At 46.5% G+C, this 23,680-nt stretch overlaps 1 protein-coding gene across 5 annotated transcripts in view; it reads right to left on the bottom strand.

Annotated features, from left to right (window-relative positions):
* Positions 1–23,680, bottom strand: part of DIXDC1 (DIX domain containing 1) — a 71,749-nt gene that overhangs the window by 15,205 nt on the left and 32,864 nt on the right. For 4 of the 5 annotated variants that reach the window (XR_014709248.1, XM_084611750.1, XM_084611749.1 and 1 more), the window contains 5 exons: positions 21,763–22,012; positions 20,089–20,196; positions 8,940–9,052; positions 3,832–3,980; positions 39–128 (listed from right to left, as the gene is read on the bottom strand). Coding sequence is in view for 4 of the 5 variants with exons in the window: in XM_084611750.1 (XP_084467876.1) it covers positions 39–128; positions 3,832–3,980; positions 8,940–9,052; positions 20,089–20,196; positions 21,763–22,012 (710 nt within the window). In the remaining variant the exon portion in view is untranslated. Of the gene's footprint in view, positions 1–38; positions 129–3,831; positions 3,981–8,939; positions 9,053–12,070; positions 12,650–20,088; positions 20,197–21,762; positions 22,013–23,680 lie in introns of those variants that run through there. The other variant, XM_084611752.1, reaches the window with a different exon arrangement.

Here is a 23,680-nt window from a genome sequence, read left to right as displayed (position 1 = left end):
AACTAAAACTAGATCTTAAGGGAAAAGAACATGCTCACCAGCTGCTCTTCTGGACAGGCTCCATGTTCACAAAGGACAAATGATCCCTCCTGCTCATCCTCAGGTAATGACCCATTGAGCAGCAATGCCTGGGCAACAGCAAAGGCAAAAAGAATCCCCAATCAGGTGATTTCTTGGAAAGCCATAAGGAGAAACTCAATCCCATCTCCACATCTTTAGCCAGGAGCATTTCACAGCAATATAGACCCAAACAACCTCTAAACAATTCTCTCTATCATTTCTGCTGACCTCTTACTGTACAGAAAAGGGGGCTTGTTTTGAAACAAACAGATATCAGAATTCAGAGTAGCAGCCGTGTTAGTCTGTATTCGCAGAGAGAAAAGGAGTACTTGTGGCAACCTTAGAGACTAACAAATTTATTTGAGCGTAAGCTTTCGTGAGCTACAGCTCACTTCATCGGATGCATTCAGGTAGCTCACGAAAGCTAATGCTCAAATAAATTTGTTAGTCTCTAAGGTGCCACAAGTACTCCTTTTCTTTTTAGACATCAGAATGTCCCCATGAAAGGATCCCCAGCAGAGAAGTCTGTTGGTGACAGGCGTACACATCTCCCGTCAAGGTGAAGGGAAATTCTGCACCAAACTAAGGTATTAACTCAGCCCTTTTTATGAGCAATGTCTGCCCTGGGTTTTAATCTGAGCTGCATAAAATCACCCTTTACAGACAGACAGCATATACGAAAACTGAAGGAAAGCAGCTGAAAGCCAGGCAGAGATTTCAGCAAGAGGGGTTTTTTTCAGACTAGTTTGGAACGTATGCAGGGCATCAATAAAAATTTAATTTAAAAAACAAGCTAGTCTTTCAGTCAATGGACATTCTAATTTCAAAGATATTGGAAGGAGGGCACCTCTGGATTGAACAAGTACAGCAAAGCCTGGATGTGTTTGTTAGGAATATTTCCCACTCCTAAAACCTGCTCAGTAGTCTCTGTCCACACTAGGAAATGGAACCATGGCTGACAATGGCATTCAGCAGCAGATCTCCCCTGAGCTGGTATTGAAAGCACTTTAAATGTGAGGGTAACTGCGACACCTCTGTTTTCAATACCCTTTCAGAATGCACTACAGAGACTTGAGGGACCACTGCCAGCAACAGGTCACTGTCCTAGTGTAGACTGACCTGGGCCACACATTTACTGCTGGGACTCAGAAGCAGGATATTTAGGAGCAGCCTAGAATTCTGCACCACTCAGGGCGAGATGGAGAGAGGTCTGCAGAACTGTGGCCCAAGTTGTAAGGTGAGAGGAGACCCTCCGTCACAGAGACAGAAGGAAAATCTGAAGCATCTTAAGCAATACCACTGCGGGTGGAGAAGACAGGGAGGAATTCAGAAGGAGCACAAGATTAACCCTTTCAGCCTACCCAAAGTGAACCTGTGTGTCCGCGCACAAGGAAGACCACGAGAACTTTAAAACTAAATTGGACAGCGCCCTGAAGAAGAGGGAACAATTCTGCAGTGGCTTGTGGGTATAAGAAGTGCGTTGGGGGGACCTAATGTGGCCAGATAGTCAGCAGATGTAAATAAGCATAGCTCACTACCCTGATTTACACCAGCTGGAGATCTACGCCTAGTCTTTCCTGCTTCTAGGTTTCAGGAGCCAATTAGTTTATGCTGGAGAGTAACATAGAGGTAGATAGACTAGTAATACAAGGCAGAACTGGGAGGCTGATGAGAGTTAGCACAGAGGATGCTAGGACAGTGGCATCCCTTCCTTTCAGATAGTTTTCTATTTGAGTTCTACTCCAATCTCATTGCTGCCAATTAAAAATCTCATTTGCAGGGATGTTCCATCTTGAACCCAGAAATGCCAAGGCTGAATGGTCGAGTCAGATTTTCTCACCGGAGAGATGCAAACCTTGCTGAATGCCAAATAGACAGCAATTTGTATTCATTTAATGCAAATCCTCCTGGGGAAATGCTTATCTGAGAGCAGGCCCAAAGTTTGCTCAGCAGGACATCTAGGCAGGAGTCACACAGAAACACTGAAAACTGCACAGGGCCTCAGAATTTCAATCAAACCCTTGTGGTCCAGAGGCTTTTAAATATTGAGCAAGGAGGAAAAATCAATTAATCAACTCCAATTTCTTGGACAGCTGTGTCAGCTGCCTCCTCCTGCTTCTGAGGAGTGAGGGGGGCAGCAATGCCAGCTGCCTTCCCTTGCTCCCGAGGTGTGTTTGGGGGGGCAATGCCAGTCTACCCAGTGCTGCCTTCCTCTGCTCCCAGAGAGCGCATTATGCAAGTGGATTGCACCAACCATCTATTTTCTTTTGGAATCTTTTGTGTCCCTTGCCCATTGTCAGCTGGGAGCATGCCTGTGTGCTGCTCACACAATGCGGGGCTTTGTTTATTTGTACATAAATATTTACAATTCAAAATAAGTGCGGTTCCCAGCACAAACAGAAAGGGGTATTCCTGGGAGAGTTCAGGGTCTTTGCCATATGGAGCAGGGAGTCTGCTCGGTGAGCAGAGTCACACAAAGGCACAGAGGCAGGGGTCATTTGGTCAGGGAAGGACTAGATCAGGGCAGCTAGAAAAAGGTCCGATAGAGAAAATTGATTCAAATGGTCATTAGGGAAAGTGCCAAATTTTACAGCCCAACCAGTCTTACTAAAAGGAGACAGATCTGATTCTTTATGTCTCTTGATCAGTTCTATGAATCTCTACTGATTTTCCTACATTCCTTGTCTCTTTGCATTACTTCCAATCACAAATCACACAAAGCCTGTTTTATTCGCCTTGGCTGCTAACAAAAACCGTGGGCTGCCAAGCATCTTGGCAAGGAATGGGAGTCCCAACACATGGGGAAAATCTGTTGCATCTTGCTACTTTGGGTAGTAACATACATGTTTTTCATGGTGACAGCACATTCAAGTGTTACCATGTAATCAGGGTATAGGGCACCCACCTAATTAATCCAATGAAATACTGGACTGTAACCAAAAGACATTGACAAGGGAGATGATCAGTTACTAAGCCCAGACTTGTCAGCACCCCCTGAAGTAGATCCCTTTCTGGGTGCTCAAAATGTATCCTCTGCGCTTTCCCAGTCTGTCCCAGTCACCATTACTATAACCAACGATGGCGCTCATTAGACTGAAGTCTCTTCATTACTGTATGCACAGTCAGCCCCTATAAGGGCATGCACTGGACATGAATAAAGCCTGCATCCTTGCACCAGCAATAAACATACTTCCATGCACTGTCTCAGCCTCTTCCACCCCTCATACCAGCCTCTCGTCACATCTTCCCCACAGAAGAGATAGCCTGGGAAACTTGGAAAGGCCATTCTTTGCTTCCTATCACCTGATTCAAAAGTCCTGAAAAGAGGGAAAGATGGACTGCAACAAAGCACAAGCCAATGAAGATAAGAAAAAGAAAATCCACACTAGGGCTGGGGCAAGAAGTGGAGAGTGCAAGAGCCCAGCACGATTAGCATCAGGCTTAAGGAGCAACATCTTCAACTGCTGTGATGAGTCCTTTCTGTGGTCTATCAAGGTACTTCCCTACCCCCATCAGCATATTATCCTTACAACCCCCCATGCGGTTGTATAATAATCCTAGGGAAGGATTATTATACAACAGATGACCACATTGAGGGATTAAGTAATTTGCCCAAGGTTATCCAAGGAGTCTGTGGCAGAGCCTGGAACTGAACCCAGATTTCCTGAGTCCCAGGCCACAAGAGTAGTCTCTCTCTTAGCTAGAGCTCAAAGGGAAATAAGAGTATGAAGGGAAGATAAGAGAACGCTGGCTGAAAAGCAAAGTGAATACCTGCAGGCCTGAAATCATCTTCTTTGCTTCCTCCATTTCCTTTTCTAAATGGTCTTGTTGTTCCAGCAGCTGATCCTCCCAGGAGGTCTCTAGGTATGTCCCAGGGCTCCTGGCCTGCCACTCTGGGAGAAATGGAGAGTCTGTCTCTTCTGCAAGAGAAAAAATCATAGAATATCATCTAGTCCAACCCCCTGCTCAAAGCAGGACCAATCCCCAATTTTTGCCCCAATCCCTAAATAGCCCCCTCAAGGATTGAACTCACAACCCTGGCTTTAGCAGGCCAATGCTCAAACCACTGAGCTATCCCTTCCCCCCTCAAAAAAGCTACATGAAATACAGATGAACAACAACAGAGGAGTTCTGGAAAGCAAGGCACAACATACAGAGGTCTCCAGCTCTCTGCACTTGGTTCTCAGTGGCAGGAACTGGAATCTCTTCCAGCTGGTGTCAAGGTAACAGCTAGGGTGAACCATCTTCCCCCAACTTGGGGATTTATGCTTCATTCACCCTGCAAAAGAAACATTACCTTCCCTGTGTGTGCATACCTGTGAGCGAAAGGTGACCTGAATCCTTGATTTTCATTAGCACTGATGTACAAGGTCTCCTGGTGTTAGAGAGTTCTAGGGAAGTTGGAGAGGAGGATGCAGTGTATGGGGGTGAGGGTATTCATAGCTCACTGTTGGAGCTAAAGGAAAGGATGAAGAGGAATGGGAAGGGGGGATCTCTCAGTGTTGCAGGAGGCACCCCCTCCCTGGCTACTCCAATAAGCACTAATGGACTGATCTAAACCCCACTAAAGTCAATGTAAAGACTACACTGACTTTAATGAGCTTTAGATGAGGCCCTAAACACTTGTGATCAAGATTTTCCATTGTTTCGGTATCTCTTGCTATTAAGAGACTCCGCAACTGGTTGTTAAGCCATGGGTGAAAACCCTGTTAGGCAAAGCCAGAATTCTTGAAGCCCTGGCAGGTTTTGCTCCACATACTGAAGCATTATAGGTGCTGGCAGGGAGTGCATGCCACTTTTAACTGAATCAGAGGGGTAGCCGTGTTAGTCTGGATCTGCAAAAGCGCCAAAGAGTCCTGTGGTACTTTGTAGACTAACAGACATATTGGAGCGTAAGCTTTCGTGGGTGAATACCCACTTCGGAGCGTAAGCTTTCGTGGGTGAATACTCACTTCGGAGCGTAAGCTTTCGTGGGTGAATACCCACTTCATCAGATGCATGCATCTGACGAAGTGGGTATTCACCCACGAAAGCTTATGATCCAATACGTCTGTTAGTCTACAAGGTGCCACAGGACTCTTTGCTGCTTTTAACTGAATGAATGTCTCGCTCCAGTTGCTGTGCTCGGGGAGTGAAATGCACGCAAGACACATTCACTATGAGCTTCTGTGTCCCATTCCTGAATAAGCCAAGGTTTTCCAGGCAGAACCCTGTTTACCAATTTATTCAAGGCCTGGTTCTGTCAAACTTACTCATGCTGAATAGTAATTTACTCCATGAAATTCATGGGGCTACTTGGGGAGCCAGTTCCTATTCTGCATAAGGTTGGCACAATTGGGTCCACAGTAATTTGCTGTGTGAAACCTTTTCCTACAGAGACATTTGTAACGAGTCAGTTCATTATTCCTGCCTTATCTATCTACTGTATTTCAAGGAATCCCTGTTGAGGTTACAGGGACAAACCATCCCGATGAGTCGAAAGAATAGTAAATATGGCAGGCGACCAGCTTGGCTTAATGGTGAAATCCTAGCGGATCTTAAACATAAAAAAGAAGCTTACAAGAAGTGGAAGGTTGGACATATGACCAGGGAAGAGTATAAAAATATTGCTCGGGCATGTAGGAATGTTATCAGGAGGGCCAAATCGCACCTGGAGCTGCAGCTAGCCAGAGATGTCAAGAGTAACAAGAAGGGTTTCTTCAGGTATGTTGGCAACAAGAAGAAAGCCAAGGAATGTGTGGGCCCCTTACTGAATGAGGGAGGCAACCTAGTGACAGAGGATGTGGAAAAAGCTAATGTACTCAATGCTTTTTTTGCCTCTGTTTTCACTAACAAGGTCAGCTCCCAGACTGCTGCGCTGGGCATCACAAAATGCGGAACAGATGGCCAGCCCTCTGTGGAGATAGAGGCGGTTAGGGACTATTTAGAAAAGCTGGACGTGCGCAAGTCCATGGGGCCGGACGAGTTGCATCCGAGAGTGCTGAAGGAATTGGCGGCTGTGATTGCAGAGCCACTGGCCATTATCTTTGAAAACTCGTGGCGAACCGGGGAAGTCCCGGATGACTGGAAAAAGGCTAATGTAGTGCCAATCTTTAAAAAAGGGAAGAAGGAAGATCCTGGGAACTACAGGCCAGTCAGCCTCACCTCAGTCCCTGGAAAAATCATGGAGCAGGTCCTCAAAGAATCAATCCTGAAGCACTTGCATGAGAGGAAAGTGATCAGAAACAGCCAGCATGGATTCACCAAGGGAAGGTCATGCCTGACTAATCTAATCGCCTTTTATGATGAGATTACTGGTTCTGTGGATGAAGGGAAAGCAGTGGATGTATTGTTTCTTGACTTTAGCAAAGCTTTTGACACGGTCTCCCATAGTATTCTTGTCAGCAAGTTAAGGAAGTATGGGCTGGATGAATGCACTATAAGGTGGGTAGAAAGCTGGCTAGATTGTCGGGCTCAACGGGTAGTGATCAATGGCTCCATGTCTAGTTGGCAGCCGGTATCAAGTGGAGTGCCCCAAGGGTCGGTCCTGGGGCCGGTTTTATTCAATATCTTTGTAAATGATCTGGAGGATGGTGTGGATTGCACTCTCAGCAAATTTGCGGATGATACTAAACTGGGAGGAGTGGTAGATACGCTGGAGGGGAGGGATAGGATACAGAAGGACCTAGACCAATTGGAAGATTGGGCCAAAAGGAATCTGATGAGGTTCAATAAGGATAAGTGCAGGGTCCTGCACTTAGGACGGAAGAACCCAATGCACAGCTACAGACTAGGGACCGAATGGCTAGGCAGCAGTTCTGCGGAAAAGGACCTAGGGGTGACAGTGGACGAGAAGCTGGATATGAGTCAGCAGTGTGCCCTTGTTGCCAAGAAGGCCAATGGCATTTTGGGATGTATAAGTAGGGGCATAGCGAGCAGATCGAGGGACGTGATCGTTCCCCTCTATTCGACATTGGTGAGGCCTCATCTGGAGTACTGTGTCCAGTTTTGGGCCCCACACTACAAGAAGGATGTGGATAAATTGGAGAGAGTCCAGCGAAGGGCAACAAAAATGATTAGGGGACTGGAACACATGAGTTATGAGGAGAGGCTGAGGGAGCTGGGATTGTTTAGCCTGCAGAAGAGAAGAATGAGGGGGGATTTGATAGCTGCTTTCAACTACCTGAAAGGGGGTTCCAAAGAGGATGGCTCTAGACTGTTCTCAATGGTAGCAGATGACAGAACGAGGAGTAATGGTCTCAAGTTGCAGTGGGGGAGGTTTAGATTGGATATTAGGAAAAACTTTTTCACTAAGAGGGTGGTGAAACACTGGAATGCGTTACCTAGGGAGGTGGTAGAATCTCCTTCCTTAGAGGTTTTTAAGGTCAGGCTTGACAAAGCCCTGGCTGGGATGATTTAACTGGGAATTGGTCCTGCTTTGAGCAGGGGGTTGGACTAGATGACCTTCTGGGGTCCCTTCCAACCCTGATATTCTATGATTCTATGATTCATTGCTGTGGTACCTAGGCACTAGTCTCCTGCTACATGTCCCCAAAAATATCTGAGCAAGAATTAAAGCAAATTTCAGAAAGCTATTAGCCCATGTTTTACAGATTAATAAACATCTGAATCAAAGCCTGATCCCAAAATGCCTGTCCTTGCTTTTCTTACTTTTTGCATTCATATTCAGTATCATCACTTCTGCTCATCACTGGCCTTGATTTTAGATCAAGAGCTCAATGGAATCTTTTTAAAGAGAAGAACATTAAAATATTTTATAAACCCTGAAACCTTTTGTAATCTCCATAAGACAAGACGGTCTGGCTGGCTAATGCCACAGCTCTGGAGTCTGCAGGGATTTAGACATTGTACCCAAGGTGTGATGCTAAACTTGGGGATAAACATCCTAGTGGGGCACATCACACAATTAACCAGAGGTGTGACTGATCCTTGCAGGCAGCTACAGTCTCTAGCCAAGTGACAAAGATATTCCCCTGTGCAAAAGGTAGATGGGCACGCTGATGTTGAAAACACTAGTGAAATATTACAGCCCACCAAATATTTCAACCTCAAAAATATTTTACAATCAAATATTGTAGACTAAAGAATAGTAAAGAGGGGGCTTCATTGGCTGGGGTGACAAAGCAATTCCTAGAGCGATTCCCTGTCACTCAGCCAGGGGATGGAAGCTGATCTGAAAGCACTGTTTCTACACTATGTTCCTGAGAGGAAAATGATGTCAGAAACTTCATCAAAACCCTTTCCTTTGCACTCTGTGGACTGTTAATAAATTTTAAACAGGAACTAACCCAGCAGCAGGACATTTTGGCTAATTCCTTTTGCTCACTTGAAATGAAACAAAAATCAGGGTCACCGGTGGGAGGGGTGGGGAGGGGTCCTAGTAAAAAGTAAGTGATGTGCCAGTAAAACCAGGCAATAATCCCCAGCCCTGCAAAGTGCCACTGCAAGTGAATCAGGTGGTTTTGTGCACCTGTAGCATAAATCCAGAACCCCACTACACAGGCTCAGCTCCAGCCTCAAAGTTCAAACAGATTAAATCTTTCTGTGAGACGGGACTTTCCTTCACAACAGCTTAAAGTAAGGACAAAGCTTCCACCCTATTCTGTAACTAATAAATGACACTGAACTCCATCCATTCTCCAAGGCTTTTCATTTTCAAAGCATGCTAGTGAGTCTCCTGGACTTTGCCAAACAATGGCACAACCTTAGCACTACTAAACAGTGAGTTCGGGGATTTAATTTTCTACGAACTGATGTACCAGCTCACAAAATTCTACACTCATATGGTCTCTGGGAATCCATCCAGCAAGTCTCTGCCATAGCTCTCACATGGGAAATCCTCGTAGTGGGAAAGATGAAATACATCATCTGTGCTCTACCTGTTTTGGTTTCTGTTTCTTCAGCTCGGATGATCACAAAGCCTGCTTTCTCCTCCGACTGGGTTGCAATGGACTCGCTCTTTGTGCTGTGTATGGGACTGGGTGATGTGAGACTGCAGAGGAGAAGAGGAGATACAATTATTTCCAGTGTGAGCTGCAAACACAGCAGGGGGAAAAGAGCAGCTTCATCTCTGTCTAAAATAAAAAGCGAATATGCAAGAAGTCTGGTTACACTGAGCGCTGCCCACATGCCAATGAATTCATTAGCAGGCCAGACAGTGCCTGTAACTTTTCAGGCCAGTAGCTGACTGAAGTGCTGCAGAAGTAATTAGTCTTTTCACTTTTCCTGTAGCTTAAAAAGATGTAAATAGGAGAGACAACCACCGCAGGATTAACACAGATCCCAAAGTCAAGGAGCTAATTCTAGACTATCCTTCAGTCTGCAGTTCTGCTTACAACATAATGTATTGCAAGGCTTAGCCTACAGTTGCAAACTGCTACCAAAAGTCATTCACAGTATCCCAGCTCTCTTGGTTTCTCACCTATTTAAAGGGACAATTACTATATGGGGAACTAACCTAGAACTCGCATGCTAAGGAGCCCTCGAGAACACAGAGACACCAACACATGATCTTGCTTTAAATAAGAAAGCTTCTTGAAAGCAGCTATGTATTTCTACAACAATCTCAGCTGGTTGTGAGGTGCAGACTCTCAAGCTCTTTCAGACATTCTTCCCAAATCCATCACCGGGACAACAGCAAAGGCATCCAAAGCTCAGTGATCCATTTAATGTGCCCCCAAAGTCTCCAGGAACTAATCCTTGCAAGTGCAAGGAGGAGTTAATGTTTCATTCTCCTCAAGACAGACACAAAAGCCAGAGAGAATAAAAAGAAAACATGATGAAAGTAACAGAATAGATTTAGAGAAATAAAATGCACTTCTACAGCTTGCCTTCCCAATCTTCCCAGCACTTCTGATATAGGTCCCCCAGCTCAGGAACATACACATCTCTCTAATAAAATCAGAGAATTTTAGAAATTAGAGAGGAAATGACCTTTTAGCAGCTTCCATCTAGTCCACTCCCGGGAGCCACCCACAAGAGATTGTTCCTAGTCTATTTTCCAGGCCTTTGACTAATCTAGTTTTAAATGATTCAACTAAGTCAGCTTCCACTGCAGTAAAAGAACAAATGAGTGTGAGTCACTAAGAGAAGAGAGTGTAACCATTCTGGACTAGATACAAAAAGTAGCAGCAGTGTTTGCTCAGACCCTGTTGCTCATACAGTGTATGTCTACACTGCAAAGGAACACCCACAGCCTCGGGTATAGCCACACTGCAATAAAAGACCTGCAGCTGGAGCAAGTCGGCTGACTCAAGCTTGTGGCATTTGGGCTGCAGGGTTATAAAACTGCAGTGTAGACAGTCAGGGTCGGGCTGGAGCCCTTGCTCTGGGACCCTCCCCACACCTGGGTTCCCAGAGCCAGGGTTCCAGCCCAAGCACCAATATCTACACTGTAATTTTATAGCTCTGCAGCCCAAGCCCCGTGAAACTAAGTCAGCTGACCTGGGCCAACCATGGCTCTGTGCTACGGTCTTTTATCACAGTGGAGCTGTACCCTCAGAGCCCAGATTAATTGACTCAGGCTCACGGGGTTCAGCTGCAGGGCTAAAAATTGCAGTGTAGACATTCCCGCTCGGGCTGGAGCCTGGACTCCAAGACCCTCACCAGGTTTCAGAGTCCAGGGCCCAGTGCTATTTTTAGCCCCACAGCCTGAGCCCTGCAAGCCCAAATCAATTGACCCAGGCTCTGAGACTAGGCAGTGCAGGTTTTATTTTGCAGTATAGACATACCCACAGCGTGCAGATTTGCTAAAGGTTGTTGGGTGTGCCCAAAGATTTACCTTAAAGAAAGTTTGAATCCCAATGCAGTGCTCCCTAACAGATGGTGTTTAAAACTGAAATCATTGCCCAGGGGCCCAGCAATGGGTTGTTTGTGTTCTGAGGAAATAATCAATTATTAAAGACAAATGATCAAACTTTAAATCAGTGCAGATACTCAGAAAATCATACAGACAGACTGACTGACCTACCCGCCCAGGAATATTGCATGGGATTTGCCTTCCTTTAAGGTGCAGACACTAACGTTCCCTCTGCGCATGTTCACCTCAGACCCCTGGGGAGCCATCAGCCTATATGATCATTGAGAGGTGTATTTGTGGTTTGTCCCCCCCACAAGCAGTAACACCATTAGGAAGCAGGCCAAGAAAACAAAATCAACATTTGGTACACATGAAGAAGGCTACCTAGGCATACAGGGGAAAGATCAATCTAGAGGACCAGAAGGGAAAAGGCACATGTGGCAGAGGGTGCTCTAGGGAGGTGCAGGATATGGGACGTGTAGGCCATGTGGCAGTGAGCAGGACACAGCACAGGAAAGTAACATTTCTCCCCAATCTGCTCTTTTCAGAACTAGATCCCCTGCCCAAAGTGAATGTTTTGTGATAGATTTGGGGGTTAACGCAACTGAGACAGGATCAGATATTTCACACCACATCTACAACAGGATTTTAATAGAATCCTTTAGGTTTTCTTACAGACACAGCTCCATCTCCAGGCAGTTTCCCTGCACATGAGAGAAACATGGCCATTTGAGCAGGAACACATTTACATGCACGGAGATTGCTCCTGAAGCAGCAGCACAGGCCAAAGGTCACCCCTATTTATCATTCTGCCAACTGGTTAAAGCTGGCCAAATTCCCATGGTTTTTCATATCAATTCCCAAAATTATTCGAGTGAGAGATATCCAAAGACGCATTCAAATTTGATTTCTTATTTAAAAGGATACATAACTATTCATCACTGAAGCACGCAGAAATGAGTGCTGGGAAATTAAATCAATTGAGGCAGGATTTATGTCACAGGAAAACACTCTGCATTATTCCTTCTAGCATTGCTTGGTTTCTTAGCTAAAATCCTTGCCTAGTTGAATTCCTGGATTGTCAATGCTTTGGGGTCTTGCACGCAATCAGGGCTTAGGGAAACAGTTTCAGTAACAAGCCTGAATTCCCTGGAGATTTTAATAAACACCCCGACCCTGCTGTTCCAAATGACAATGACAACAATCGCTCACCATTTGACCTGCTTCCCTCCCATGATCCCACTTTAACCTTTCGCCTCACAGAGTCGGTTTCCCGTGGAGCCTCAGGAATCCGCAGGTCCTGGCTGCAGACATGCCTTGTCCATTCACAGGCTTGGAATTCGGTGCCGGGGATGCCAATTCCTGTCAAACTAATGAAGAAATATTTGCCGGTCGGACTCCCCCGCGTGAGCCGAGAGACTCACAGCAAAAAGGTTCAGGGTCTTTGCAAGGAGATGTTTAGTGATAAATCGGCAGCCCACACAGACACAGATTTGATTACAGAGTCAGAGTATTCTGCAGTCCAGGTTTTGATTCTGCTGCTGCATTTTGGTCCACCATATGCCCTGGTTGTTTTCATCACGAGAATCTCGGTCTGGATTGCAAGTTGCGTTTCTCATCCCATTGTGCCTACTTCAGCTATACAGCTCCTGCTACAGAGACCCAGGATTCAGTGAGGGAAAAGTGCTCTGTTAAGAGTAGGTTCTTTGCTCCACCAGCCTCTAAGCAGTGTGCAGCGTTTCCCAGTCCTATGAGTAGCTTCCTTCCTCGCTATCTCCAGCTCCCTCTCCCTCTGGCTGTCACACTGTGCAACGCAGAGTCTATTCTCTGAGAAGATGTCTAGCTCAGGGTGGGGGAGGGAAGGTTGGGGGGAGGGAAGGAGAGGGGTGGGAAAGGGAAGGGAAGCATTTTGGCAAGTTTCCCATGAATAATTTCTGTTGTCTCTTCTTATCAGAACATTCCTTCCTGGAAATTCTGATATCAAGAACATGTGTGTGCCCCATAGCAAATAAATGTGCTAATAAAGTTTGTGGATGACACAAAGCTGGGAGGTATTGCCAATACAGAGAAGGACCAGGATATCATACAGGAAGATCTGGATGACCTTGTAAACTGGAGTAATAGTAATAGGATGAAATTTAACAGTGAAAAGTGCAAGGTCATGCATTTAGGGATTAATAACAAGAATTTCTGTTATAAACTGGGAATGCATTACTTGGAAGTAACAGAGGAGGAGAAGGACCTCGGAGTACTGGTCGATCAGGGGATGACTATGAGCCGCCAATGTGATATGGCCATCAAAAAAGCTAATGCGGTCTTGGGATGCATCAAGCAAGGTATTTCCAGTAGAGATAAGGAGGTGTTAGGACTGTTATACAAGGCACCGGTGAGACCTCATCTGGAATATTGTGTGCAGTTCTGGTCTCCCATGTTTAAGAAGGATGAATTCAAACTGGAACAGGTACAGAGAAGGGCTACTAGGATGATCTGAGGAATGGAAAACTTGTCTTATGAAAGGAGACTCAAGGAGCTTGGCTTGTTTAGCCTAACTAAAAGAAGGTTGAGGGGAGATAGGATTGCGCTCTATAAATATATCAGAGGGATAAATACCGGAGAGGGGGAGGAATTACTTAAGCTCAGTACCAATGTGGACACAAGAACAAATGGATATAAACTGGCCACCAGGAAGTTTAGACTTGAAATTAGACAAAGGTTTCTAACCATCAGAGGAATGAAGTTCTGGAATAGCCTTCCCAAGGGAAGCAGTGGGGGCAAATTACATATCTGGCTTCAAGACAAAGCTTGATAAGTTTATGGAGTAGATGATATGATGGGATAGCCTAATTTTGGCAATTAATTGATCTTCGACTACTAGCGGTAGATAGCCCAATGGCCTGTGATAGGATGTTAGATGGGGTGGGATCTGAGTTACTACAGAGAATTCTTTCCTGGGTGTCTGTCTGGTGAGTCTTGCCCACATGTTCAGGGTTTAGCTGATTGCCATATTTGGGGTTGGGAAGGAATTTTTCCCCAGGGCAGATTGGCAGAGGCCCTGGGCAGTTTTCGCCTTCCTCTGCAGCGTGGGGCATGGGTCACTTGTTGGAGGATTCTCTGCACCTTGAAGTCTTTAAACCACAATTTGAGGACTTCAATAGCTCAGACATAAGTTAGGGGGTTGTTACAGGAGTTGGTGGGTGAGATTCCGTGGCCTACATTGTGCAGGAGGTCAGACTAGATGATCATAATGGTCCCTTCTGACCTTAAAGTTTATGATTCTATGAAATCCAGAAATGTGCCGGTATTAGGCTGGGACACTGCACTGGAATTGTGCAATGGGATGGGAGGGGGTAATGTTGTGATTACAAAAATATAGTCAGTTCGCTAATAAGAAATGTGGTTTGCTCTTGCCAGGCAACTCTGGGGATCCCATGCTCCAACTGGCTTAGTCCCTTCTCCAAATAGGGAAGAGAAAGCGAGCATCTTATTTTCCTCTGGAGTTTCCATCCAGGAGACTGGTGCCACCACATCCCAGGAGATGTCACCTGCAGTCAGGAATGCAGGCTTCTCCTTGCTTCTTCTGAGATTGCTCACATTTTTCAAAATAATTTATTTTAAAACTAAAGAGACTGACAATGAAGAGCCCCAGGGTATAAATATGCAGCATGTCACAGAGCAATAAGATGAGATGGGGTGACATTCAGTGTCAGAATGAGTACAAGGAAGACAGACTGATAACAACAATAATGTTCTGCCTGTCTCTAACACCTTCCCCTTGAGGATCTCAAAGTGCTTTACAAACATGGATGAGTTCAGCCACACACCCCTTGTGAGGCAAGTCAGAATCATTCTCTTGTTTAGAGATGGGGAAATGGACATGAAGAGGCGAAATGAGTTGTCCAAGGTCACACAGTGAGTCAGTGTCACAGGCAGAAAAAGAATTCTGATCTCATGAGGCTCAGTCCCCAGATTTAACTAGTTGACCACATACCCTTCCAGACCCAAAAGAGAACCCAGGAATCCTGACAACCAGTCTCCATGTTCTAGATAATGCTGCCTATACTCAAATTTGCTCGGGAATGAATGCAGGCAGAGCTTATTCTCAACAAAATAGAATCCTGACTATAGGCCACATGGCAGATTCACACTGAGTAGCACCTTACTCCATGTGAAGTCCTACTGAAGTTAACAAGACTATTCACAGAGTTGTGAGGAAGGGTATCATCTTAAGTGACCGTAAGGAGCAGGAGGGTGAATTGGGAGGAGGGGCCAAGGGGGAAGATGTATATGGGAGGATGGCCAAGAGGTAGGGGTAACAAGTACATCCCTTGCTCCTCGTTGTGGGCTCCTCAATGTGGGGATTAATTGCTAATGAGTTTAACAGGTTCTCTATTCCATCTCTCTTTTTTTTTTTAAATCAAACAGCCCCACTGGGTTCTAGGGCATATGTGATGGCTCCTAGAAACCCTCATGTAAATTAAGCAATGCAAAATCCTTCATGGACACACACAATCCCTCATGGTGGTAGCTTACTGGGTGAAGGAGCAGAACAGGGGACTTGCCCCCTGCCTCAGGTGGGATGCAGGACCTGAGAGAATCAGAAAAGGCAGAAATGGGTCATAAGAGTCAAGACTCATGACAGTAGGGCCCCGAGCTCCAGTAACAGAATACTAATATCTCTTGAGGTGATTCATAAACCCGCAACAATACCAGGCCAACATGAAACTTCCTACTAAATGTTCACACATAGCTAAGTCTGCACCATGCCTATTATCTAACACCCTTTTCTCATAGATCTGCAATTCTAAATGAAACATACAAAGTTTGGCTACTGTCAATTTTTCTCTCCTAAGGCACTAGCCTCTGCCTGGTGTCTTATCACAGGAACAACATCCTCCCGACTTCTGATGAGGCTTGATAGGAATAAATCCTTCCTCACTTGGCAGTTACTGTTGCAATTAAACAGCCAACCTCTGTGTCTGCAATCGCTGTGCCTTTGGCTAGCGGCATCAGATGCCCTTTTCTACAATAGCCATAATCTGCTCCCCCCCTCTTGAACACATAGAACAAGTTCTATTTCTGGCACTGCTGGAGGATACACAAAACAGCCCTCAGCCTGGATCCGTTCCCCAGGGGGCCCTTGCATGCAAAACTCAATAGTATTTCCATGTTTGCTCTCCTTTGCAGCCCTCAAAAGCTATGTGGTTTTATCCTTTGACAACACTGACAGAACCCTGCCCCCTAACTCCCTCTCAGCCTGTCTCTTGTTTCTCAATGCTGATGCACATAGCACAGTCTCTGTCCAATGTCTTTGAATGTACAAAGCCAGGGAACAAATCCACAGTAATGGACAAAGAATATTCCATTCTCAAGACGTTATGACTGAAATCTAATTACACATCAGAGCACATTCCCAGCTTCAATTAAAAAGCATTTTAGCTCCAGCTTGATACAGTCTCTGATCATTTCCTGTGGAGCTGTCAGTAACTCTGTCTGCATCCCAGTAGTGCATGATTAGTAGAACTCTAGGAAATATACACACCAGGTAACGTAAAATCTTTGGGCTCCCTCTGCCACTGATCCAACTGCACAGCAAGGAGGGAGCAAGACGGAGAAAACAGAACCCAAAAGAGTGCTGGGCAGTTTAGAGATCTTTAACTCAACCAGAGAAAAGTGATTATTAAAGACAGTAACCAATGAGAAGAGTCTTACTTTCGGAGGTACGGACTGTGCCAATGCCGCTCAATGCTGAACTGATATACACTCTACCATTCCAGCCCTGCCCCCCATCAGCCAATGCACCCCAAACCTGGTCCACAGCACCCCCTGCCATTCCAGCTCTGCCCCCGAAAAAGATCAGCCAATGCACCCCAAACCTGATCCACAGCAACCCCTGCCATTCCAGCTCTGCCCCAAAAAAAGATTAGCCAATGCACCCCAAACCTGATCCACAGCACCCTCTGCCATTCCAGCCCTGGCCCCTCCAAACAGATCAGTCGCACCCCAAACTTGATGCACAGCAGCACCTGCTATTCCAGCCACGGGACCCCAAGTAGATCAGCTGATGCACCTCAGTAGTGATCCATAGCACCCCCTGTTATTCTATTCCAACATAATTTCAAAAGTTCCAAACAAACATTTTATTAACAAAGTAATGATTTTAGTTCAAAAGCAGCACAATTAATTTTATGGTTTTATCTTCAGTTCTGTAAAATTCCCTCTTATGATCATAGAGATTGTTCAGGAAAATATTTGCTGGTTTTATATAATATACAAGCTACTCAGTGACATCACTTTCTGTCAGCAATAATAATAAATATCATCTTACACTTGGTGAACTGTGAAAAAAACCAAAGCACTTTGCAAAGTACAGCTCCTCATTGGCTACCTTGTCTCTGTGCAGTGTAGCTGCCATAGAAGGTCCTGGCCTACGGATGAGTGGGTCTCTGACACAGCCAGGTCCCATTCTATTAAGGGCTCCATAGACTAGGACTAGGGCTTTGACATCTGCTCTGGAGCAACTGGGAGTCAGTGGAGCATGTGAGGAACCAAAGGGATGTGTTCTCCCAGCACTTGCTGCTGAGGCTCACTTCTGTGAGTGGCACACACTTCAGCCTTCATGTGTGTTCAGCCCCAGGTAAAACATGTTGTAGTTCTAACCAATACCACTTCCTGCAAAACCCCTTTCCTTAGAGACCTCTCAGTCAAGTGTTGCCTCAGCTCAACTTTGCTTAGCTCGTGAGATCTAGCGAGTCCCCAGCCAAAGCTGCAGGTATAGCAGGAAGGGTGTATTTCTCAAGATCCAAGTCCCACTTTCAATGGCAAAAACTCCTGCTGTATAGATGGGGGTAAACGCTGACTTTAATGTTCTACAGCAGGATACAGGGGATTTTTCAGAAATCAGTTAAACACTGAACTTGATTGAACATGAAGGTCCATGGGAGTTGGGGGATGGCTGGATAATGAAATAACTATACAGCTAAAAGCAGTTAAAGGTGATGGATGAGGGCACAACAACAGTGGGAACAGCTGCGGCGTCCACTTCAGAGACTCTGGGTCTGAATCACAAAATAACACATTCCTGAAACTGAGCCTGCTGCTGAAATCCCCACTTCCCCTGCCCTGAGGTCTGGGTGTAGGGCATCAGGCTTGCTTGGTTTGGAAGTCTCAGCTCATTTCTCCTTCATGTCTCTTACACAAATTACTCCTGAGGAAATTCTGCGGCAAAAATAAAAAATTCTGCACATAATATTTTAAAATTGTGCAAAATTCTGCAAGTTTTATTTGTCAATAAATAAATGCGGAGGCTCCAGCATGGCAGTGGGAGCATAGGCCACTGGCTGCATGAAGGTGGGACATCACCCTGCGGCCCCTCCCCTCGCCTGGGACATGGACTCAATGGTGAGGCTGCACTCAACCCTGACACAGCACAAGGGCTGGGCCTGCCCCAGAAATACCCTGAGGCCCTGCCCCTCTATGTCAGATGGGCCTGGTGTGGGGTAGGTAGGCTCAACCAGGCAGGATCTAGAGGCTTCCAGGTGAAGGTGGTTGGGGCTCAGCCAGAGGGTCTGAGTGCTGGGGGAGTGGGACTTCAGGGGGGTCTGGGTGAACTTAGTTGGGGATCAGTGGGGTGGGGGTTTGGATGTGGGAGCTCAGGGGGACACAGGAGGGTGGGACTCATCAGGGTGGGGGTTTTAGTGCAGGGAGCTTAGTGCGGGGTTGTTTGGGTGCAGAGGTGGGGGTCTGGAGGCAGGGGGTTTGGTTGCAGGGGGGCTCCGGATGCAGGGGTTGAGGTTCAGTGGGATGGGGTTCAGGTATGGAGGGGGGTTCTGGGTGTACGGGGTGAGGTTTGGCGGGGGAGTCTGGATATGGGAGGTCTGGATGCATGGGAACTGGGCGTATAGGGGAGCAGCTCCTCGTACAGTGACCCCTCCTGCCACGGCTGAGGAGTGATAGGGGCAGGAAACAGGGGAGGATGCTGAGCTTCCTGCAGCTGGGGGAGGTTTCTGGGGGTCTGACACAGCCCCAGCCACTCCTTCCAGGGGAAGAGGAAACCCCATCCTTTCCCGCCTCCAGCTCAGCCAGGACTAGCAGCTGATCCTGGCAGAAGGTAGGAGCCACCGGCTGGGATATCCCCAGCCCTGTGGTGATTTACCTCTCCGCTGACTGCTCCAGGTGCCTGAAACGATGTACCTGCGCTGCTAGGGAGGGGTGCATGACTGCTCTTGCAGCTTCCCTTTGCTTCCCTGTCAGAAAGTCACTTTTCTGCAGGGAAGCAAAGAAACCTGTGGGGGACACGAATTCTGTGCACATGCAGTGGTGCAGAATTCCCCCAGGAATAGATGGTATCAGCTTGTAGAATATCCATTCCTCTTGCACTGGTTGCTGTGTCCCCTTCTTCCCTCACAGGCCTGGATGGCTCCTCGGTCATTTGCTGGAGCAGAGTTCCCGTCTCTTCAGCCTTGGGATCATTCTGCTCCTCCACTACTCTCAAGCAGTGGCTTCACTACAGAGCTTACAGCCGCGCAGCTGCTCTGCTGCAGCAACACTATGCCGAGGGGAGCGAGCTCTCCCATCCACTGAATTACTCCATCCGCCGCGAGAAGTGGTGGCTATGTCGGCAGAGAAGCTCTCCCGCGCGATCTATGCCGGCGCGGAGGTTGACATCATTTACATCACTTGGGGGGTGACTTATTCAAACCCCTAAGCATCATAACTCCAATGTAAACTGTATTGTAGCGATAACCTCAGTCTCATTCACAGAGTCATAGATTCCAAGCCCCGAAGGAACCATTGTGATTCATCCTCTCAGCTTCTCTCAATCTCCCAGCAAACCGTCTGGTTTGATGTTTCCTACTCCTATTCCCTCTGTTCTCACTGAGCCAGAATTACAGTTCAGGAGTTCCCACCTCCTAGCCTTGTGCTCACACCACCTCGCCATACTGTCTCGTGGATGAGACAAATCTTACCTGTGGGAGAGTCTGCAAGATCAAGGGAGTCAATGAAATGTCACTCACTGATAGCTGGTGTTTCATGTTCCAGCTCAACTGGGAAATCTCAGTGTATGAAATTTTTCTTATTCCTAAAACTAGTCAGAGACTGGGCTGTGAGGGGAGCACATCTATAGGGTAGGCAGGGGGCTGTGCTGCAAGGAGGCCAGATGTGGGGTGGGCAGGAGACAGACTCTGCCAGGCTGTGAGGGGACACATCTCTGCAGTGGGCATGTCTGTTACCTGGAGGAGCAAGACTCTGAGGGCACGCTCTGCTGTCCCTCATACTGCTGCACCAGTTCTCGGACACTCCAGTAAGGATTCTCAATCTCTTCGTCTATGCTGCTGTTTCTGAAGATAAAAATGACATAATGAATAACAGCTTCACAGAGCAGGAGCAGAAATCCTTGTGATTTTTTTTTAAATTTATTATCTGAACGTAATGATATACATTCTTGGGGGACAGGAAGGGCAGAATGGGGGCTGATGAAATAAAGGGAAGGAGGAGAAGGCAGCAATCCTACGGGCCTCTTATGAATGAGAAAATCTAATTTCTGCTCTAGAAAGTGTGAGACAGGAAACCCTTTCCCATCTACCTGTGATATGGCAGGGGAGGGGAACAGTGTGTTACCTGTTAAATGCTTCCAAACTCCTATGTGTAGCAGCAGAGCTTTGGAGAGAGAAGGGAAGAAGGGAATGGGGAAAAGGCTAGCTTCTGCTAGTACTACAAGGGCTGACCATCCTAAAGAGGAACACTTGCCCAAGTCCTTCAGAAGAATAATAAAACGCCAAACCCTATAGCACTGTAGGACACAGCAGCTGATAAACAGCACTCAGCAACATTACAACAATTTCCACTGCTTGGCATAATGTGAGACGGCAACAGGAATGTAGGGAGGCATAATGGAATTGGACAACAGGGTTAGCACCCTGACTTTTACAAAAAGTGCGCCCAGAATCTCTAAATTCCACAAATGGTCAGTGCCTTGGTTTTATGTCTCACTTGAAAGACAGCACCTCCAGAAGCCACAGCACCTCCTTTTGCCATGCAGCGGCATTGTGCTCAGTACTGATGCAAAGGGAAGGATGTAGCAGAGCTCTTAGGCTTTGGGCTTGGCTACACTTACATTTTATACCGCTCTAACTTGCTGGCTCAGGGGTGTGAAAAATCACCCCCCCTGAGCGCAGCAAGTCAGAGCGCTTTAAAGCGCTAGTGTAAACAGGCTCCCAGCGCTGGGATCTGCACTCCAAGTGCTCGGAGCTAATCCCCTCGTGGAGGCGGATTACCAGGAGCACTGGGAGAGCTCTCTCCCAGCGCTCACGCACGACCGCACTCGCACTTCAAAGCGCTGCCGAGGGAGTGCTCCCATGACAGTGCTTTGAAGTTTCCAGTGTAGCCATGCCCTTTGTCAAAGGTGTTTTCTTTTCTTTTCTTTCAAAGCGAGATAATAAATGTGTGCTAGTTATCGTGCTGTACAATCCTAGGTGAAGGCAAGGCACTGTCGTGTTTACTGCAAGGTGGCTAGGCGAGGTCAGCACTGTACCACCTGTCCGTGGCTGGCCTCACGTGGCTTCCCTTATGGTAAAACTACAGTGCCTTACCTCCACTGTTTTTACACGCACGTTAGTTATCCCATGGTAAAAACACACCTTTTTGTCAGTGAAGACATAGCCATAGAGGTATCCCATCCAGGTGCTAATGCAGTCCTACCGTAGACTGTTTGTGAGCTCCAATAAGATTACAGCAAAAGGTGGCCTGGGTTCAGGTCAACAAGCAATGTATGAATTCATAATAGAGAGGCAGACACCTCTTTATCTGTCCTGTAGGGAGATGCCCCCTTTACCTGCCCCGAGGACTAAGACTTAGCACCAACATTCACACTCATTCCAATGAGACTAGATAGGAGTACCCAGTACCTCTGTCTGTGCCGGAAAACATCACGTCCTGAGCGTGAGACATCCTGACGAACATCTGCCAGAGCAGCCACGGCACCCTGGGCCACTGCGGCCGCTGAATGAGGCCTGTGACTGGCTGATGATGCCGAAAGGCTCTTCCCCACCGTGCTGGCTGGTCTTTGAATGGCTGTTCTACCCGAGCCAGGTTTAAAATGAGCAGCTAAGGCAAGGATCAGCCTCATGATGGATTTCAGGTTCCCATCAACGATATCTGCAAAATACAATCAAACCTCAGGGCAATGGGGCTCAGCAGGTTCTTGTCTGACCAACATGTGTGAATGTAATTAAACTCAACAGGAGCATTTCAAAAGAAAGGGACTGAACAATTAGGACTGAAAAGGAGTACTTGTGGCACCTTAGAGACTAACAAATTTATTTGAGCACAAGCTTTCGTGAGCTACAGCTAACTTCATCGGATGCAGTGAGCTGTAGCTCACGAAAGCTTATGCTCAAATAAATTTGTTAGTCTCTAAGGCACCACAAGTACTCCTTTTTTTTTTGCGGATACAGACTAACACGGCTGCTACTCTGAAACCTGTCATTAGGAATGAGTTATCATTCCAGTGCTCCACAGAATTTGTTTTGTATGAAGCAGCCTGAAGTAAAATCAGTCACTGCCACCTACAGGACAGAATTTTATCTGCTTTGGGCATATTTGGGACTTCTGTATGGGATTATTTTCAACAAATAGTCCAGCCTATGTGTGACAGTGTTACTGAAAGATCACTACAAAGGTGTCACAGTCACTGAAATCACCACTGTCCCAGTGATGACTCCAACTGGCCCATGGAATTTGCATTCACATTTTTAATAGGAAAGAGGAGGGCGCTGAGCAAGAATGGATTTCTGCAACAATAACATCTAGTAATCATTAACTAATCAATCCTCATCACTATGCACTTTACCTCAGTGTACAAAACAGACCAAATCTGATGACCTTCAGGGCTCGCTCCAAAGACCATCCATTCTTTTTCTGGGGCGGTAGAGGGATTTTTCTAAGCCACCCAATGGATTTGGACACGCAGTGGCCATTAAGTCTAATGGGAACTGGGCATCCAATCCTGTAGGCAGCTTTGAAAATCCCAGCCCCAGACTTTTGGGGAGGGACTGGATGCCTGAAGTGTGGTTAAATTTTACTTTTGGAGGATGGGATGGAGCCAAAATAAACATTCTGTTAAAATAGATCATAAAGGTAATTAATCAATGTCACTCACAGAGGCTCTGAGGCAGAGAGGGGAAATGACTTGCCCAAAGTCACAGAGCGAGTCAGTGTCAGAGCTATGATTAGAACTCAGGGGTTCCTGTGTCCCAGAGTCCTGCGCCCATACCTTACTCTGCACAGTAGCTTTGATATGTTAATCCTGCCTCAATCTGGGGGGGATGGACTAAATGACCTCTTGATGTCCCCTCCTGCCCTACATTCCTCTGATTGCTTCATAACATGTCCAACTTCAGAGCCCTTACACAAAGCTCTCAACAAAGTCCTGTCACCGAGAATGGCCAAAGGAGACTAGAACAGGCCAGACATGGGATGTGACATTTTTTCTAGGAAAACCAGAAGGGATGCGGACCACCAGCCCTGGATTTCAATCTTTAGAGCTTACTCTGCTCTCATTTGTGCCCTACCAAACTCTGGATGCTCATGCTTTACTTCCCTGCTACCAACCTGGATACAAGAAAGCAAATTCAGATCACTGAGTTAAGCGGCCTCGAGAGACCTGCCTGGGCTGGGCCTGTTGATATATTTGTTTACAGTGTGTATAGACAAGGTTTTATCAGTATTAGCAACAGCTTATAGAGTCAGTGAAATGGGGCGAACTGGCATGTAATGCCTCACTGAATGGGAAAAAATAGCACAGACTCCAGTCTGCTGGTAGCC

Source organism: Lepidochelys olivacea (assembly GCF_965140295.1).
Source record: "Lepidochelys olivacea isolate rLepOli2 genome assembly, chromosome: 22".
Taxonomy (NCBI): Eukaryota; Metazoa; Chordata; order Testudines; family Cheloniidae; genus Lepidochelys; species Lepidochelys olivacea.
Note: the sequence above shows the minus strand (reverse complement) of the source record. Positions and strands in the feature narration are given on the sequence as shown.